The following is a 19,397-nucleotide window of genomic DNA, read 5'->3' on the forward strand; positions in this document are numbered from 1 at the left end:
TAGTTGCTTATCTTTCTTAGCATAAGTTGTTGGTGCACATAGGTGAGCCTAATTGTTTTAAGTTTTGTGCTTGGCAAATTAACCGCTAAGTTTATTCCGCATTTGTTCAAGCCTAAACCGTAATTATTTTAAAACGCCTATTCACCCCCCTCTAGGCGACATCCACGATCTTTCAGGCAGGAATCAAAAATCAACACACAAACATCCATGGATATGCATGAGCAGACCACGAAACGCTCCTTGACGACGATGACAAGCGGAGAATAGAAAGCAGAGGAGGGGCCGGTCCTGCACATCAAGAAATACAGAGAGATGATTGGGAACTCACCTCGGCTTGATGTCCTCTCCACGTCTCCCTCTGCTGCGGTTTGCGGCGGTTCACGCTCGCCGAATTGAGCGCCAACAAGGAGGGAAGGACGGAGCGCAGGCCGCGGGTGGAGGAGATGGAGCTCGGGGCAGGAGATGGAGGGCATGAGCGTGGGGGAGGGCGGCGGCGGTAACCCTAACTGGGAGGAGACGTTGGGTGCGAACGGAGAACGAGCGATCGAGGAGATTGAGTTTTGTTTCTTTTCTTCCTTCGATATACAGTGTACCCCTCATGCCATTGGTTGCGCCACACAGTGCGCCTCTGCCCCACGTGGCATGCACGAGTAAGCCCCTTTGATGCACACCTTATTGTTTTGGATGAGCAAAGTGAGACAATAATTCATATTCATGGTCTGTTTATTGTAGTATTACCTCTATTTTTTTTGGAGGAAGTAGTATTACCTCTATTTATTCATAATAAAACCCTGTTAAAAACTACTGATAGCTAATTTTGAATTGGAAGGGGTAGATATTTAAAAAGACTGTACATGATTTTTTTTCTTCTTCTCTTGAATATTCGTGGGTTCAGCGGGTTGTTCTCCAATCTTCCGTAGCAAGGCTCTCGTCTCTTCTTCTTCCCGCTCTGCTGCTCCGCCGCTCAGCTACAAACCCCACCCCCAAATCCAACCCAATCCCGCGCGAATGCGATGGAATCCTCTACCACCAACACGACCACGCCACCGGCGGCAGCCGCCAGCAAGCGGAGGCGGAACGCGGCGCTGCCCCTAGGGGATCTGACCAACCTCCTCCCGAGCACCCCCGTCCCGAGAAACCCTAGCGCCAAGCGGCCCCTCCGGCCGCCGCGCTCCGACGCCTCCGCGTGCATCTCCTCCGCGTCGGCCACGCCCGTCTCCAAGGCCTCTTCCGCCGCCGGTGAGCTCACTGCCCCAATCTCGGCTCAGTCCTTAGTTAACTAGCAGCAGCATCTTAGCTAGGCGCGCCGATTTCCTTCACCATTGTCACACCGCAACGCCTTCTCCGTTCGATTGCTGAGGTGCTGTGGATTATTTGCTTCTCCTTGCGTGGCACCAATTTGAGTTTCTGACTCTGGATCTTTGCAGCTGTTGAGGAGCCGGGTTTGGTGAAATCGCCCATCTCGACGATTTACACGAGTCGAGGGACCCGGGGGAGGAGAAATCCCACCAGTGTCAAGGCGCCTTTTCCTACTGGAGCAGCAGCAAGTTGCCCCCCTCTTGGGAAAGCTACAAGGGCCGGCAGGTGAGCAAGTTGATATGTGCCTCGGGCAATTTAGTCCCCTTTCGTTCAGAACTGACTTGCATTTCATTACTTCGGTTCAGAGTTCAGACCCTGCAGCTCTACACCTGCTTTTGTGCTATCCATTGTGTGATTTACTTATGATAAGCTTCTGCCGTGAGATAGTTCATTTCGATTGCTGTATTTAGTTTGTCTTCAAACCAGACCAAGTACAACAAGAAAAGCACAATCAATATGTGTCTTTTGGGTTTTCAAGAGAATGAAGTTATCAAATCATATACTATGTCATTAGTAATAGGGGTAACTGGATAAGTAAATGTTCCCAGATGTCCAGATATCTGCAAGTTCCGAATGCAAAGTCTGAATATTGGCATAGCTAATGCTTGCAATGTGAGCGTATTTAGTTAACTCAATTGCACCTCCCTTTCAGTCACTCAACTAAGAAAGCCCCAGCAGCTCAGGATCCTTGTCCTATTTCATCCTCAGCTCCTTGTCATCAAGCTAAAAAGGTAAGCAGCAGTAAACTTTGAGCCATTTTCCAAGAATTTTTCCTTGACCGCCATGCTCTCTTTGACTGATCTTTATGATACGAATATTAATTATGCTTGCTGTTTGTAGCTCATGATTTTGCCCAAACTTTGTCATTCAGTAATATGTGACAAGTAAATGGTAATAAGGCACATATTGATTTTCTGCTTCATGCTCCTTTTCATGTGTATCTCCTATGCGGCATTTATTCAACACTGTATATGAAGACATGCTTATTTGAGTAAATGTTGACACCTCACTTGTATGCTGTAGAGCAAGTACCGGCACCATAGTGTCGGTATCACACAAACTTAAGAAAGCAGCTCAAGGATTATGTATGTTTGGTCCATCTAAATATCCGCTGATATTGTTTTTATTCTGAATGTGAAGGACTTAAGTAGTACATGCGCTAGTCGAAACATCAGTGCTTAAGCCTACTGTATAAACAGCCTTCCACAGAATCAACCTTAGGAACAAAAGTAAAAATGTTGGGACCCTAGCAACAGTGATTTCACCTTGCTGATTGCTTGAATTTCTGAACAGAAGAAGAGGCAGTTGGGGGTGGAGAACTCATCTTCTGGCAGACCCAAGTTACCAGATGATTTCGTCGAGAAGCAGAGAGCATACTTCCAGGAGATCGACGCCTTTGAACTGCCGGAGGAAGAGGCCTCAGAAACTGACTGACCTGCATCGAAAATCAAGCCTTATCCGTTGATCATGTACGATACAGCTGTACAGAAATGTACTCGCGCGGGTTACTTTTATAGGACAACTGCGAGTTATGAAGTAGGAACAGACAGTCCTTGTAACATAGGTGGTGTGCTTTAGTGATCACTGATGCTCAGTTTCGCGTGTTTGTAGTTGTTGTATTGATGTCTAGTAGGATATGGTTGTGTTGGGACATGTCCTTGCAAGTTTTTCTGTGTGTGGAAGGAGCCATGTCCTTGCAAGTTTGTTTCCCCAATGTATGTACATTGAGCTAAAATGATGTAATGAATGGAGTTATCCAGCAGTTACCTTTAAAAGTTGCAAAATAGCTTCAGCCATCTCACGATGACTACTCAGGTTAGTGAAGATGTGGTATGATAAGGGCATCTTCAAGGTGGACCCGCAAACCTTCCGTAACCTTCCGGACTGCGATGTCGGTCCGGACTGCGGAAGCCATTCAACGACGATCTGTATCGGTTCGTGGAGCGGTCCGGAAGCGATTTCTCGAACTGTTCCCAAGTCTGCTTCTGACTACCCTGACCCATCAAAAAAACCCTCCCTCCTCTCCGTGTGCTCCCACCCGGCGCCACCTGTCTGCATTCATGCTGCTGTAGAGCGTGCCGCTCCGGATAGAGGAGGGCCGGTGCGACCTCTCATTGCCTGTGCCATTGAAGCGGAGTGCTGGCTGCACGCCCGGCTGAACACGCCTCCTCGTCGCATTCATACACCCTCATTAATCCCGCGTGGAAGTCGAGAAACATACTTCGTTCCACACGTCCGTTCATGGGCGGGTCGGCATTAAATGCAACGCCGGTCGAGCTCCTACCGTCTGCTGTCTATTTAAATGAGGGTAGACGTCGGGCAAGAACCATACCCCTCCGCCTCCTCCCAATCTCCTCCACCACTCTTCTGATGACTTTGGAAGATCAGTTCTTCGACGCACAAGCCAGCTGGGTGGCCCGCCGAGCCGACCGGATACGAGCGAGGCAGCTCGCTACTCCACCTCCCGAGCCTCACTTGACGGAGCAAGTTGTCGCCCCAAGCCGCCGCGTGGTTCAGCAACTCGCCGCTCTAGGCCCACTCGATGAGGAGTGGCTAGTTGCTCGACGCCGTCACAGCGGGGAGCACAGCGGCACGAGCATCATCGCTGCCGTCGACGACCGCGCCTCCCACATCTGCGGCCGCGCCTCCCGTGCCTGCGACCGCGCCATGCAGGTAGAGGCAGAAGCCGGGTGCACGGAGAGCGACGAATGGGAGGCCAACGCCTCCACGTCCGTCGCTATCATCGAGGAGAAGTAGAACACGGGAGTCTGCCGCCGCTTGGGTCCCACGAAGGACACCGGCGTACACAGCCAATGTCTTGCCCGGTTCTTCTCTTTCGAGGACCTTCGTCGATCCCACATGGGCTTCACGGAAGCACATGCACCGCCTTCCCCTCCCGCTGAAGCATCAGCCGGGGGTTCCACTCCGATGGCTGGTGGGGAAGCGAGCCGTCCTTTGCGCTAAAGCATATACCTCCAGGGGTCCCGACAATCCGGTGATCGGGCTGCCGGACATTAGGAAGACAAATGGATCCGCGGACGGTGATTTAGATTAGGTATTAATTATACCTTCAGAGCTGGATATAACACCCTCGATGCGACTATATCTCCCACGCGTCGAGACACGACTTAGAGGCATAATCGCATTGAAGGCATATGTCGCAAGTTAGGAAATCTTCACAACATCCCATGTAATATAAATCATAAGGGGGAGATAACATAGTTGGCTTACACTCGCCATGTCAATCAAGTACATAAATAACATTACATCATCCAAACACTCATGGCCCGACTACGGCGCCAAAACAAAAGAGAACCCAACATGCGACACGGTCCCAATCACCCCCAACTGGGCACCACTACTGATCATCGGGAAAGGAAACATAGTAACGTTGAGAGTCCTCGTCGAACTCCCACTTGAGCTCAAGTGCGTCTCCTGGAGCGGAATCATCAGGCCCTACATCTGATGTAATAGTAATCTGTGAGCCACAAGGACTCAACAATCTCGCACCCTCGCGATCAAGACTATTTAAGCTTATAGGTAAGGCAAGGTAAAAATATGTGGAGCTGCAGCAAGCGACTAGCAAGTATGGTGGCTAATCTTATTCGCAAAAGAGAGCGAGAAGAGGAGGCAAAGCGCGAGCGAGAAACTAGAGAACAACCTGCGCAAGCATTACTCCAACACCGTGTCCACTTCTCGGACTCCGCCGAGAAGAGGCCATCACTTTAACACACTCAGTTGATTCATTTTAATTAAGTTAAGGTTCAAGTTATCTACAACCGGACATTAACAAATTCCCATCTGCCCATAACCGCGGGCACGGCTTTCGAAAGTTCAAATCCCTGCAGGGGAGTCCCAACTTAGCCCATGACAAGCTCTCACGGTCAACGAAGGAATAGACCTCCTCCCAATACGTTCCGATCAGACTCGGTATCTCGGTAATTCAAGACACTTCGACAGGTTAAAACAAGACCAGCATCACCGCCCGAATGTGTCGACAAATCCCGATAGGAGCTGCACATATCTCGTTCTCAGGGCACACTCAGATAGGTCAAGCTACGAGTAAAACCAACCCTCAAGTTTCCCCGAGGTGGCCCCGCAGGCTGCCCGGTTCGGACCAACACTCAGAGGGAGCACTGGCCCGGGGGGGGGTTCAAAATAAGATGACCCTCGGGCTCCGGAAACCCAAGGGAAAAAGAGGCTACGTGGCAAATGGTAAAACCAATGTTGGGCATTGCTGGAAAAGCTTTAATCAAGGCGAACTATCAAGGGGTTCCCATTATAACCCAACCGCGTAAGGAACGCAAAATCCGGGAACATAACACCGATATGACGGAAACTAGGGCGGCAAGAGTGGAACAAAACACTAGGTGAGAGGCCGAGCCTTCCACCCTTTACCAAGTATATAGATGCATTAAGATAACATAGCAATATAATGATATCCCAACAAGTAAATAAATGTTCCAACAAGGAACGGCCTCCAATCTTCACCTGCAACTAGCAACGCTATAAGAGGGGCTGAGCAAAGCGGTAACATAGCCAATCAACGGTTTGCTAGGACATGGTGGGTTAGATGTTTGACATGGCAATTTGGGAGGCTTGAAAGCAAGTGGTAGGCATCGTAGCATTGGCATAGCAAAAGAGCGAGCAAACTAGCATAGCAAAGATAGTAGTGATTTCGAGGGTATGATCATCTTGCCTGCACAGTTGTCAGAGTTGACTGGATCCTCGAAAGCAAACTCAACGGGCTCCTCGTTAGCGAACTCGTCTCCCGGCTCTACCCAAACAAGACAAACAAGCAACAAGGATACAATCAACCACGTGCAAGGATCAAGCAATATGATGCAATGATGATATTCTATGCGGGATGCAATGCGGGATGCAAAATGCAAGATATGACAGGAAATGCATGAACCTGGCCTCAACTTGGAAATAAAAGTATGCCACTGGAAAGATGAGATGAAATCGCTTGAAAACGATATAAAGAACGTCAGAATCGGAGTTACGGTTTGGAAATGGCAAGCGATTCAAATATGACACTGGTCTGCGATTTACAGCAAGTAGCCAACTAAATGCAACGAAATAAACATGCTACAACACCCAAACATGACAACAAAATACATGGCAGGGATGCCTACAAGATGCTTAACAAAAGTCTAGCACTGAGTTACGGCCTAATCATCCATTAACAGGTTCAAACAAGCATGGCAAAAATGCATATGGCAAACAGATCTCAGACTTAGTGAAATTATCACTTGTCTGGAATTTCAGATCAGGTTGCACTCTTCGGAGCAACAAAACTACATGCTACAGGACCTGAACATGGCAAAGTAAAGCATGGCATGGAGCTACTCAAAGAGCTTAACAAAAGTCCCTTAGTGACCTTGAGCTAAAAGGGATCAGAAAATACAATTGCAAGCATGTGAACATAGCAAAAACATAATCAGTTTTCAGGCTTAGTGAAAAACTGGCACATGCTGAAAACATAACTCAAGTAGGCATGTTTACGAGCTCGATGCACTCACCACAGTGCAAGTCATGGCAAGACAAGTATACACCCATCAAGAAGGCACAAAATGCAAGCTAGACATGGCAAGAACAATAGCATAGCATGCACGGATCAACTACAACATCATCGGCAAAATTGCAAACAAATTGACAATCTGCCCAGATTCACAAAGTAGCAAAAGTAGAGCTCGATTGACTCAAGCTAGGGTGCTCCATAATTGCAAACAAAGACATGAATGGATAGAGCACTACAATATTAACAAAACATCCTTACTGATCATCCTCAAAAGAGGCACGGATCACTAGGAAACAACATGAACATATGGCAACATGAGATAAACAGCTCAAGGAATTAGTGGAAATGCTAAGTCCCTGAAAACAGAATTAACAAGTGCACCACTTTACAAGCTTGCACTAGTCATCACATACATCACAAAAATACATGGGTTGCACCTCTGGAAAGATGACAAAACCCTTAACAAAACATATGTAGAGCATCAGGGCATATCATGCACACATTAGTCATGGCAAAAATGACAAAAACCTAAACGGATTAGCAGACCTGACAATTATCTCAAGTAGCCCTCTTCTAACAGCATTTCGGGCATCAAGATGAACTCAAATGAAAATAATGCAATGGAATGAAATGATGTACTCTCTGAGATGAACATTTTGATATGCTATATGCATGAGTCGGAGCTACGGATGCGAAGTTACGGAGTTACGAACAAGGGCATATGGATCTGCAATTTCGGGACTTAGAAGAAAAAAACAACCTCTAGCGTTACTGTTCACGGATCTCAGATCTGCACGCAAAACGAGGTCGGCCGGGTCCCTCGCCGGAGTTCGTCGCCGGAGAAGAGGGAGGGGCCGGGCCGGAGCTTGGGGGCGACGCCGGCGAGCTCCGGCGGCTCGGGGCGGCGAGGCGGCGGGGTCGGGACGACGGCGGCGGACGGCTGGGCGGCGACGGCCGGGCGGTAGCGGCGCCGACCGGAGAAGGAGGCTAGGTGGCGCCGGGCTGTCGCGGCCGGGGGAGACGGAGGCGCGGGCGGCGGCGCAACCCGGGCGGTGGGGCTGGCGATGCGGGCCTCGGGGGCCGGCCACGGGCTCCCGGGCCTGGCGGCGGAGGCGAACGGCGGCGCCACGTGGCACGCCCGGAGTGGCTGCGGGCGGGCGGCGCGCAGGTCGGACATGTCCGGTCCGGCGTGGACATTGTCCGGCGGCGCGAGGAGCGGATCTAGGGTTTTTGGACGAGGGGATCCAGATTTTTCGGGGAGGGGATATAAATAGGCATAGGAGGAGCTAGGAGAGTCCAAATGAGGTGCGGTTTTAGGCCACGCGATCGTGATCGAATGCTCTAGATGATGGAACAGAGTTAGGTGGGTTTTGGGCCAAATTGGAGGGGTGTTGGGCTGCAACACACACGAGGCCTTTTCGGTCCCTCGGTTAACCGTTGGAGTATCAAACGAAGTCCAAATGATACGAAACTTGACAGGCGGTCTACCGGTAGTAAACCAAGGCCGCTTGTCAAGTCTCAGTACAATCCAGAAATGTTTAATCCCTACACACGAAAGAAAGCTAGAAAAGACCACCGGAGGAGAACGAAGCGCCGGAATGCAAAACGAACAACGGTGAAAATGCTCGAATGCAAGAGATGAACACGTATGCAAATGCAATGCACATGATGCCATGATATGAGATGCATGACAATGACAACAACACACGGAGACAAAGACCCGAACCCGAGGAAATAAATTAACTTAACGCCGGAAACGGCAAGAGTTGGAGTACAAATTGGGAAAGTTACATCCGGAGTGTTACACTGGACTAGCACTGTTAATGTACTGAAATCCGGCATATTTATATGAAAATCCGGCTTTTTATATGAAATCCATCATGTTTGCGTGAAAGCCGGCCGTGTTTGCACGAATTTCGTCAGGTTCTTGAGTTGTTGTGAAAATGTATGTGGCTAGCGTTGGATGACTGCCCTGTGCATCCGTGTCTGCGGACTGGTCCTTCCCAGTCTGCGGATGAATGCGGGAGATTTTTTGCGGGTTACCACTAAAGATGCCCTCAATAAAGAGTGTTATAAGTTCTGATGTACGTTCCACCGAACACTTGAGGTCTTAAAAATGCGTCAATTTTGCTGAAAGGTGAGCCACTTTCTTTGGTCTGCCCTTATTCTTTCTTTCATTCCATAATATAGAAGTGTCTTTAACACTAGTTGAAGGGCGTAATTATTGAAGCATATTTTGACTGGTTAACACAAGACGAAGTAGTGTGTTCGCGTCCTTTAGATGTTAAAAGTTACATTTTCCCGAGGCTTTTGTAACACAAAGCTCTTGGGGCCTGCTCCAAGTAGTAAGCCAGTAATGTGTCGACACGTTGCAGGAGTAGAAACTTGGTGACGGCTGGACTCTTCTGTTTCCGGACCATGTACAACACTCAAATATCTAAAAACTGGAATTTAGGGGGGGGGGGGGGGGGGGGTCTTCAAAAACCGGCTTCAGCAACATAAATCTGCATGAAGATACAAAAACAGGCGTGGCACCAAGTCGAGCTACAACCCAGCAAACTTTCACCGTTGTCACCCTGGATTTTTTGTCGAAAAGGATCACCTTCTCGATGGAATAGACAAAAAAGACCCCTTTTGAATAAAATTGACAGAAAAGACCCCCTGAGCCGTGGCGGCAGGTGCGCCAGCTGACACGTGGCACCTGCCGCCACGGCGCGAGGCGGCAGCCCCTGCCGCCAGCCGGTCAGGCGGCAGGCTGCCCATAACAGTGAGCGGCAAATCGCTACGGAACGGAGGCTGGTGGTTGGCCCTGCCACCTCGTCCGGTGGTGGACTGTTTCTGCTGCTCACGGGCTACGGAACCAAAACGCATGCATGCATGTGGTAGCAGGGCTAATGATCGTTGCATGTGCTAGTACATCGTGGCAGTTAGCTTGCTACCCCTGAAAATGAAAAGTCAACTAACCGATCAACTTGTGTACGCACAATATGAGCCTGTGTATTTCTCTTCTTTTATTGAATGAGCCTTTGTATTTCTAAAACACGTGCGCGTATAACCTGCATTTAAAATCAATGAAGATCCAAAATAAGCTCTACTACTTCTCTAAAACAAAACTTCCTCTCTCATATGATACTGCCGAATCATCACCGCAAATAGGGAGCGCCATGCAAAAAAACGCCATGTACACACCGGTGTAGAGGCTGGAAGGCGCAGAGGAGAAATAGTAGGGAGCATCACCATCGTCACATCGGCCAGAAAATCGGGGAACGGATCTCTGATCCGTACCTGCTTGAGTCGTCGCCGGCCACCGCCGATCCCGAGCCCGTCGTTGATGCCACCGCGTTGGATAAGCCCCAATCGCCCAACTCCTTGCGCCGCCGCGTCCCGCCCTCGCAAATCCAGCCGCTCACACTCCCAGCCACACAAGCCCACGCTGCTGTGGGATGAAACACTCTTCTATTATTCAGTTGTCTTGAAACAAGAGGTGAGTTGCAGGAAACGGACGTGCCTCCAGCGGACGCGGGAGTGCTCTCGGCCGTCTGATAAAACACAGATCAGACGGCCACAAAGCCGGCGGACAGGCGCGCGCGATCAGCCGGCAGAAGGTAAGCTTTTCTCATATTCTTTTAGGGTATTTTCATCCCGTCACTCTCTTAATTATCTGATCCACGGACAATTGGATATCTACCCTTCTCAACTTAGGGCATCTCTTTCCCCTTAAAAAAAACTTAGGGCATCTCACAGAACTCAAACCTCCCGCAATCGTCTGGATCGATCTGTTTCGATGCTCTCATTTATTTATTTATTCACCTCACATTGCATATTTTGGATCTTCGATGGTTTTAAGTGCAGGTTATACCCGCACGTATTTTAAAAATACAAGGGCTTGTATTGTGCATACACTAGTGCGATGCATGCATGGCAAAGCTAGCTGTCCAGAGGCCACGACGTACTAGCACATGCATGCATCAGGTCTTGCTGCAGCTAGCAGCAGTCCTGCCGCCACCGGACGAGGCGGCAGTGCCCACCACCGGCCTCCGTTCCGTAGCGATTAGCCGCTCGCTGTTATGGGCAGCCTGCCGCCTGGCTGGCTGGCGGCAGGGGCTGCCGTCTTTCCCGGTGGCGGCAGGTGCCGCGTGCCGGCCGCCGCGCCTGCCGCCACGGTTCAGGGGTCTTTTTTGCCAATTTTATTCAGAGGAGGTCTTTTTTGGCAATTCTGTTGAGAAGGAGGTCTTTTTTGACAAAAAATCGTCACCCTGCCCCGCACCCTCCCATTCCCCGCTGGTTGATTTTGGCCGCCGGCTGGTCGGCCATCCTGAGCCCCGCCGCTCGGGGCCATCTACTGCAACCTCCAAGACAGCCGTCGCCACTTGGTCACGCTGATCTCCTCCCTTCACGCACCCTCCTCCCCCCTTCCCCCCTCCGGTTTTCCGAGCTATGGCGCCGTGCCGGTCAGAGCCCGCATCCTCGCCATCGGGTCCGCATCCCGATAGCCCGACATAATCGTTCCCTGAGTTCCGCTGTCGCCACCTCCCGCTTCGGCCGACGCGCGACGATTCCGCCCGATTCAGGCCTCCCACCGACATCTTTATGTTCCATGTGGTTCTGGAAATGTGGGTATCAATTTTAGGTATATATGTTGTAAAAGCAGAATCTTTTTGCCTACCCAAATCTTCACTCATGTACCTAGAAAATGAATTGAGGTACTCAAAATTTATGCATCGCTGTCCCTTCTTCTAGGACATCCCATAAAAAAATATACTACTACTCACTTGCTCACTTGCTCAGCGCCCCCTCCCCGTCTCCCCCATTTGGACATTTCGGCCTTTCGCCTCCTCGATCACGTGATCATCTCCTCTGCTCTGCCCCCCGCCCGGCCACAGCGCCGTACACTACACAGCAAGGCGGCGGCTCGCCTCACCCAGCGCCGCCGCGGACCGCAAGGTGAGCCCGGACCCTCCCTCGCCCATCGTTCGTGGTCCGTCTCCTCCCCGCCCCTTCCTTTGAGCGACATTGGACTGATCCTCTCGGGGCCTTAAAACCTAGGTTGGTTGTGGCGGCGTCTGCCAGCGGCGGCCATCCATGGATTCCGGCGATGCGCCTGAACGGTACGTGATGCCCAACCCCTCCTCTTTCCGTCTGTTGAGATCTCGCTCTACGCCCTGCGAAATCAAGGAACGCGCCAGCTGCCTGCAATTTAGCGCCTTTCTTTTCCGATTTTGGCAGGATTCGCGAGGAAACGGGTTCTAGGAGCAGAGACGGCCTGCCTCAGCGTGACGCGACTGGAGCAGGTCCAGATGCTAATCGCCATGGGGGAGACCGCGTCCTTACCAAGCGCCTGAAGGATGAATCGCCTGACACATCGGAGCCACCGCCGTCACGGCTGAAGAAGGCTGTGGAGCTGGAGCCTCACCCCGTTCAGAACAGAGACGAGCAGTTCGTCCTTACCAAGTGCCTGAAGGATGAATCGCCTGACACATCGGAGCCACCGCCGTCACGGCTGAAGAAGGCTGTGGAGCTGGAGCCCCACTCCGCTCAGAACAGAGACGAGCAGTTCGTCTGGCCCTGGATGGGAGTGTTGGTCAATGTGCCTACTGAGTGGAAAGGAGGGCGCCAGGTCGGGGAAAGTGGGAACCGCCTGAAGGAGCAGCTCTTGGCCTTTTGCCCGCACAAGGTCATTCCTTTGTGGAACTATAGAGGCCACACCGGGAACGCCATCGTTGAGTTTGGAAAAGACTATGCTTCTTTCTGCAATGCCTTCAAGTTTGAGAACCACTTTGAGGCAGAAGGACATGGCAAGCGGGACTGGGAGCAGCGCAAGTATCAAGGGCGCGAGATGTTTGGATGGGTTGCAAGGGCTGATGATCAGAGAGCCCCGGGACCGATCGGGGAGCATCTGCAGAAAAATGGTGATCTGAAAACCGTTGCAGAACTTGAGAATGAAGGAACGCGCAAAACCGACAAGCTGGTAGCTAATTTAGCCAGCGCAATTGAGGTAAAGACCAAGCATGCCCAAGAACTTGAATGCAAGTACAATGAGACAACCACCTCACTTGACAAGGTGATGGAAGAAAAGGAGCTGGTCCTCCAGAGATACAATGATGGTTGGTCTGCAATCTTTTGCTGTTTATATGTTCTGTTATGGTAGAACAGCATATGTGCATTTATCTCCTTTGAGCATTGGGGCCTTTCCCTTTCAGTTATCTAATTATGCATTTTGAACTTGCATTATCACCAGAAATCCGCAAGATGCAGCAACTTGCTCGTAGGCATTCTCAGATGATCCTTAATGAGAATCAGAAGCTTCGTTCGGAACTGGAGGCGAAGATGCAGGATCTTGAATTCAAATCCAGGCAGCTTGATGAGCTTGCTGTGCGAAGTGACTCGGATAGAAGGAACCTTGAGAAAGAGAAGGAGAAGGTGCGTGTCCATTGTCACCGATAAAGAATTATGGAAGTTAGTTTTTTGTGTCCTCTCCTTTTGTTTGTTTTCAAGTATGGTTGATTGTTTCTGTGCTTCTTTTAAATAGCATCTTTCTGTTTACTAGTAACTAGCTGGATGACCTGTGCATATGCGCGGCTAGAATTACTACATGGCATTAATATTGGAATTTTCTTCTCCTTCCTATTTGTAAATGAATGATCCACGATTTAATTCATGCCACATTCATTAATATTTGTATGTCTTTCTAATATAGAAAATAACGGTAGCCACTAGCGAGTGTATTTTATTTAACAAAGGAAGACTGTTAGCATTGAGATCCGTGGCCCACTATATACAGAACAATAGACTTTCTTACTAACCTCTAATTTTACCTCATCCACTCTTGTTTATCTCATGTTCCCTATCTTACTGAGAATATATTTTTTCCGTATTCTCCAGCATGAATTAAATTCAAACGTGGGGCACCAGTACTTAAACATCGTGTTCTGGTTTTTTAGTTGTCCTTTTATCTAATGCAAATATCATGCCTTCTGATGCTTCCATGCATCCTCTATTGCTCTAGTTGTTTCTGTCATCTACCCATCTAAGGCATGTCATTATCTGGGCATATTTATTCAAAATTGCTACAATATTTTCTCTTGTGGTAGTTTCTTCTCCTGTTGTACACATGCTGTATTGCATAGGCTTATATTTTTCAGCACGGCTGAAACTACATACTAGATACTCACGTGATTTGTTGCGTCCCATATTTACTTTGACAACAATGACACCATTTTGCATTTTATATACTATGTATTTTCGCTTACACACAATGCATTACCATCGACCATTCTTACCTGATGGCATGCATGCTCTGTATGTGGTCCTTATGCATGCTTAGACTTATGATCCTTTCCAATCTACCACTTCTCTCTGTCTTTTTTAGTTGCTGTAAACTTTTGACCGCCAATCCATATGTGCATGCATGGTTATAGAACTATGCACCCGATGCATGTACTTAGATCCATGGCATGTTACACTAAAATTGCTGGCCTTATTTTACACAATTTCATAGTAATCTACACCGTTGCGATCTGATATTACCAAAATAAATGCTTTAAGTAGATACTTTCTTCTAGTGCATAAACACCGTTATAGTACATTCATCAAAATAACCTTCGTAGCGTTTCCTATTACTCTGAAATACATCAAAATATGTGATGTAGATATTCTATTTTTTTATAGAAGCAATCAAAGATGTTATCATGTTGGCCATTAGAAGTAAATGCTGTGAACCTTTCTTTCTTAACGCTTTGCGTACTAGTATCGCTATTGAATCTGCAGAAAGTATTTCTATATTGTTCAGTCGAGATCTACTGACAGTTTTTGTTGCACTTTTCTTGCGTTTGACATGTAGTTTTGAGATGCGCGGGTTTTTATATTTTCCAGAACTTGATCAGTTCGACATTACTATTCATTTGCACTTTGCTCAAATTTCTAAGAGTAGTAGCCTGAACTCTGAAGTTGACGCGTAGTACAAATTGGGATGCATGACGTTTCGTAATTTGACTCCTAAGCTGATTCAAGTGTGCGGGCTCTGATTTTTCACGAGGAGTATGCCTTAATTGAGATGCATTGGTGACTTTCCCTATTCGATTCCTAAGCTGATTTAAGCGTACATGCTCTTATTTTGAGAGGAGCACACGTATGGGATTCTGATTCAGATGTACATAAATTCTTTCCTAGTTTTATCTTACAGTTCTATACCAAGCACTATTGTCAGTTGAAATTGGTCTATGGTTTTGTGCGCGTGCGTCCATCTGAACGTCTTAGTTTTTGTTGTTAAGTTGATCTTGATGAATCTCTACTGTCCGATTTTTCTAACCTTAAATTGGTGAATCTTCACCTTTCATTTCATGTTGGTTTAACAATATAATAAATAGATTCATATCATTGCATTTTTCTTATTTTTGTCGTCACTCGAAATTCCACTCTTGGACGGCAATAGATTGCAGAGAGGTTTAACAGTAGGACAATTTCAGCAAAATGCACGTAATTTGTTTTTTACTTCTAGAGAGGGCATGACGGTAGGCGTGAAATGTAGATGCCACTCTTGGACGTAATGCTGTGAACCTTTCTTTCTTAACGCTGTGCGTACTAGTATCGCTATTGAATCTGCAGAAAGTATTTCTATATTGTTCAGTCGAGATCTACTGACAGTTTTTGTTAGACTTTTCTTGCGTTTGACATGTAGTTTTGAGATGCGTGGGTTTTTATATTTTCCAGAACTTGATCAGTTCGACATTACTATTCATTTGCACTTTGCTCAAATTTCTAAGAGTAGTAGCCTGAACTCTGAAGTTGACGTGTAGTACAAATTGGGATGCATGACGTTTCGTAATTTGACTCCTAAGCTGATTCAAGTGTGCGGGCTCTGATTTTTCACGAGGAGTATGCCTTAATTGAGATGCATTGGTGACTTTCCCTATTCGATTCCTAAGCTGATTTAAGCGTACATGCTCTTATTTTGAGAGGAGCACGCGTATGGGATTCTGATTCAGATGTACATAAGTTCTTTCCTAGTTTTATCTTACAGTTCTATACCAAGCACTATTGTCAGTTGAAATTGGTCTATGGTTTTGTGCGCGTGCGTCCATCTGAACGTCTTAGTTTTTGTTGTTAAGTTGATCTTGATGAATCTCTACTGTCCAATTTTTCTAACCTTAAATTGGTGAATCTTCACCTTTCATTTCATGTTGGTTTAACAATATAATAAATAGATTCCTATAATTGCATTTTTCTTATTTTTGTCGTCACTCGAAATTCCACTCTTGGACGGCAATAGATTGCAGAGAGGTTTAACAGTAGGACAATTTCAACAAAATGCACGTAATTTGTTTTTTTACTTCTAGAGAGGGCATGACAGTAGGCGTGAAATGTAGATGCCATTTGGTACCCCCCCCCCCCCCCAGTATCTCCGCATAAAACTCATGTCAGGCTGTTGTGGTGAATACAGAATGAGATCAAAGCAAAGTATCTTAAGATGGCAACGTCGGAGCAACAGAGGGCAGATGAAAATGTGCTGAAGCTTGTGGCAAAACACAAGGTTTGTGCCTTACTATATATTGTTTTACTTGAGGTTTTGAGATACTAATATCTATGACTGTCTTCCTGTGCTGAAAATGGCAAACTGCAGAGGGAGAAAAAGGCTGCTCTAGATGAGATTATCAAGTTAGAGCAGAAACTGGATGCCAAACAGAAGCTTGAGCTAGAAATAAAACAGTTGCAGGGAAAATTGGAAGTGATGAAGCATATGCCAGGTGAAGAAGACTCTGAATCAAAGAGGAAAATAGATGAACTTAGTGCCGAGCTTCAGGACAAGTATGATGAAATGGATGCAGTGGAAGCACTCCACCACACTCTGCTTATGAAGGAAAGGATAAGCAACGATGAGTTGCAAGATGCTCGGAAGAAGCTAATAGATGTAAGTTATCTCATCGATTGAGTACTTGGATTTGTCTAGTATTATGTTTGAATTACATTTCAAAGCTATCTATTGCATATGCTGCAGGGTCTGCGGGATGTTACAACTGCCCGAGCAACTATAGGCGTTAAAAGAATGGGTGATCTTGACCTGAAATCATTTGCTAAGGCTTGCAAAGGTAAAATGTCAGAAGAAGATGCAGAAGTAACTGCTTCCATTCTTTGTTCAAAGTGGGAAGAGGAGATTAAAAATCCAGAATGGCACCCTTTTAAAGTTATCATGGTCGAGGGCAGAGAGAAGGTAGTAATATCTTCGCTCTTGCTTTTATACACTTGATGTTCTCTAATAGCTTGTAACTCGAGTTATCAATTTCACATTGAATTTCCTGTTCTGCAAACATTAACTCGGTTCATCTATTCATAAGTAAATTGTGGTGAGAGCTGAAAATTGGAGACACAAAGTTTAATTTACTGCCCTGCATATTCTTACATTAATCTAAAGGGACAAAAGTAGCAGAAATTCTCACATTAATAATGGAAAGGGAAAATACTTAATCTGTTGATCAAAAGTATTATCAACCATAGATAGCGAGAGAAAGAACATTCCATAATACAAACATTGGACTTACTGAGTTAAGGGCTCCGGATAGTGTTATCATTTCTGAATCTTGCTGTGTTTGAGCCTGACCCAGAAACATTTGTTACATTACTAATCAGGTCCTTTCTGTTTCCTCCATCTGTTACTTCCTTGGTCCTTCATTACATGCAAATAAGAGTGGAGGAAACAAGAAAACGTCAGCCACCAATTGTAACCAGCCAAGGGGCTATATTCTTGTGTAATTTTTAATCTAGTTTTTTCATGGGAGTTATAAATATCTTGTTTTTCATGGCATAGTGTCAACTGTGGATGTAAGCTACCGCACGATATCTTTTACAGCTAACCAATTAGAAAGTCAATTAGGCTATGCCATAAATAATTTTCTTTTGTGCAATAGCAAATATTGGATTCTTGATGAAGGAATCTGAAAAATTAGCCATATGTATCTATGCTTGTTGTGAATGTTAGATAAGTTTCATTTACTTGATTTAGCAGCTTGTGGAGAGCTTGGTCATATGCATATATTTGTGCAACTTCAATGCTAGGAAGCTAGATTTTTGAGTTCCTGTGTGCAAAACCTTATGTTGATGTTAGCTGCTCTTGATTGAGATATATAGCATCTAATTAAATAAATGGTGACTTGTATCTATTCAAGACTCTCTTTCTTCCATTTATTGTTTTTCTTTGAAGCTGATGGTCAGTTCTATACCAGTTAAGTTATATTTAATTCGCAAGCTTTTTGGAAAGATAGTACATCTAGCATTTGCTCATGGAGTAACCAAACTTCTTACTGATAAAAAGCTTGCCACTCAGTATCCACATTGCCGGATGCTAATAACTCCCCCTCTCCTAGAAGTTTATGATAGGGACGCTTTTATGATATTCCTTAGTCAATTAAAAGTTGGTTCTCAGTTCCTAGCTTGGTTAAGCTGGACACAACATGTCTTGGCTGTTGGAATTTGACATGATACTTGATACATGGAGCTCAAAGCCCTCCTGTCATCTGCAAACAATGTTTGCCCCCTGAACTTTTTGTAGCATGCTTGTTCCACATGCATGGAAAGGTCATTGTGTATGTATATTTGATATACTGGTTTATTAATGCAGTCATGCATTACTATGTAATGAAGCAGGCGTGTCTTACATTATTTCACACACATAAATTATTTTTGTTCATCCATGTTTTGTTATACTGTGGCAGCATTTAGACACTACATAGCTCCTATATGAATACTTTGCTAAATTCACAGCACAAGATCGTTGATCACTGTCTGTCTTAGGCATATTTGTGGAGCGCACGAAGTTTTGAAGCTTTTGGTGCCTGTTTTATCTTACATGTTTAAAATGGAGTAGTATGTTTATCTAATGGTGTGTGCGTTGATGTTAGGAAATTCTCCGTGAGGATGACGAGAAGCTGCAGGAACTGAAAGAAGAGCATGGTGAGGAAGTCTATGGGTTGGTGACAAAGGCTTTGCTTGAAGTGAATGAGTACAACCCTAGCGGCCGCTATTCCGTGCCGGAGCTGTGGAACTACAAAGAGAATAGGAAGGCAACCCTGAAAGAAGTGGTCCAGTACGTGCTGAGGCAGTGGCGCACACAGAAGCGGAAGCGCTGAGCCCAAGTACCTAGGTTCCTGAAGCAGTGAAGTAGTGAAGTAGAAGTGTATTGATCTTATATTGTAATGAACTCGTGAATGTTGGTGATTGGTTTAGCTGTGGATCATTCAGCCTTGACCCTGGCCCTGGTTGGTATAGCATTGACATGAATGCTGGTAATTGGAGATTGTGAACTGTCCTGTTAGGATAATGTATTCTGTACCAAGCTATGAAGTAACTGTCACTGATTTCAGCGACAGTTAAATCCGAAGTGAGTATTAGTTAGTTATATAGCACGAGAAACTTTCAGCGATGTGTCGGCGCTACAACTACAGTTTTCCGCAATGTGCTGTTGTCTAGATTGGCGCCTGATCGTTCATGCCCAGATTTCCGCGATGACTGCGCGCCCAAGTCG

General features: G+C 46.6%; 2 protein-coding genes across 3 annotated transcripts; both read left to right on the plus strand.

The window, feature by feature from the left end:
* Positions 1–894: 894 nt before the first annotated feature.
* Positions 895–3,134, plus strand: LOC123082101 (mediator of DNA damage checkpoint protein 1). Of its 2 annotated transcripts, none has more exons than XM_044504517.1 (4): positions 895–1,239; positions 1,428–1,584; positions 2,012–2,090; positions 2,656–3,134. In XM_044504517.1, the coding sequence occupies exons 1-4, from the start codon at positions 1,014–1,016 to the stop codon at positions 2,791–2,793; spliced, it is 600 nt and encodes a 199-aa protein (XP_044360452.1). In that variant the 5' UTR covers positions 895–1,013; the 3' UTR covers positions 2,794–3,134. The 2 variants fall into 2 exon arrangements, with proteins under 2 accessions (XP_044360452.1, XP_044360451.1); XM_044504516.1 differs by having other exon boundaries at positions 896–1,239; positions 2,653–3,134.
* Positions 3,135–11,660: 8,526 nt separating this feature from the next.
* On the plus strand, positions 11,661–19,249 carry LOC123086489 (factor of DNA methylation 1). Its single transcript, XM_044508257.1, has 8 exons — positions 11,661–11,827; positions 11,930–11,991; positions 12,110–12,987; positions 13,122–13,303; positions 16,323–16,412; positions 16,503–16,790; positions 16,878–17,090; positions 18,775–19,249. The coding sequence occupies exons 2-8, from the start codon at positions 11,966–11,968 to the stop codon at positions 19,000–19,002; spliced, it is 1,905 nt and encodes a 634-aa protein (XP_044364192.1). The 5' UTR covers positions 11,661–11,827; positions 11,930–11,965; the 3' UTR covers positions 19,003–19,249.
* Positions 19,250–19,397: the final 148 nt, after the last annotated feature.

The sequence above is a fragment of the Triticum aestivum genome, chromosome 4A, assembly GCF_018294505.1.
Source record: "Triticum aestivum cultivar Chinese Spring chromosome 4A, IWGSC CS RefSeq v2.1, whole genome shotgun sequence".
Taxonomy (NCBI): Eukaryota; Viridiplantae; Streptophyta; class Magnoliopsida; order Poales; family Poaceae; genus Triticum; species Triticum aestivum.

Coding starts and splice junctions, on each gene's coding strand:
- LOC123082101 (XM_044504516.1), top strand. CDS start 1,014: ATGGAATCCTCTACCACCAACACGACCACGCCACCGGCGGCAGCCGCC. Junction 1,240..1,427: donor CAAGGCCTCTTCCGCCGCCG/GTGAGCTCACTG, acceptor GGATCTTTGCAG/CTGTTGAGGAGCCGGGTTTG. Junction 2,091..2,652: donor CTTGTCATCAAGCTAAAAAG/GTAAGCAGCAGT, acceptor ATTTCTGAACAG/AAGAAGAGGCAGTTGGGGGT.
- LOC123086489 (XM_044508257.1), top strand. CDS start 11,966: ATGGATTCCGGCGATGCGCCTGAACG. Junction 11,992..12,109: donor TCCGGCGATGCGCCTGAACG/GTACGTGATGCC, acceptor CGATTTTGGCAG/GATTCGCGAGGAAACGGGTT. Junction 16,413..16,502: donor AGCTTGTGGCAAAACACAAG/GTTTGTGCCTTA, acceptor GGCAAACTGCAG/AGGGAGAAAAAGGCTGCTCT.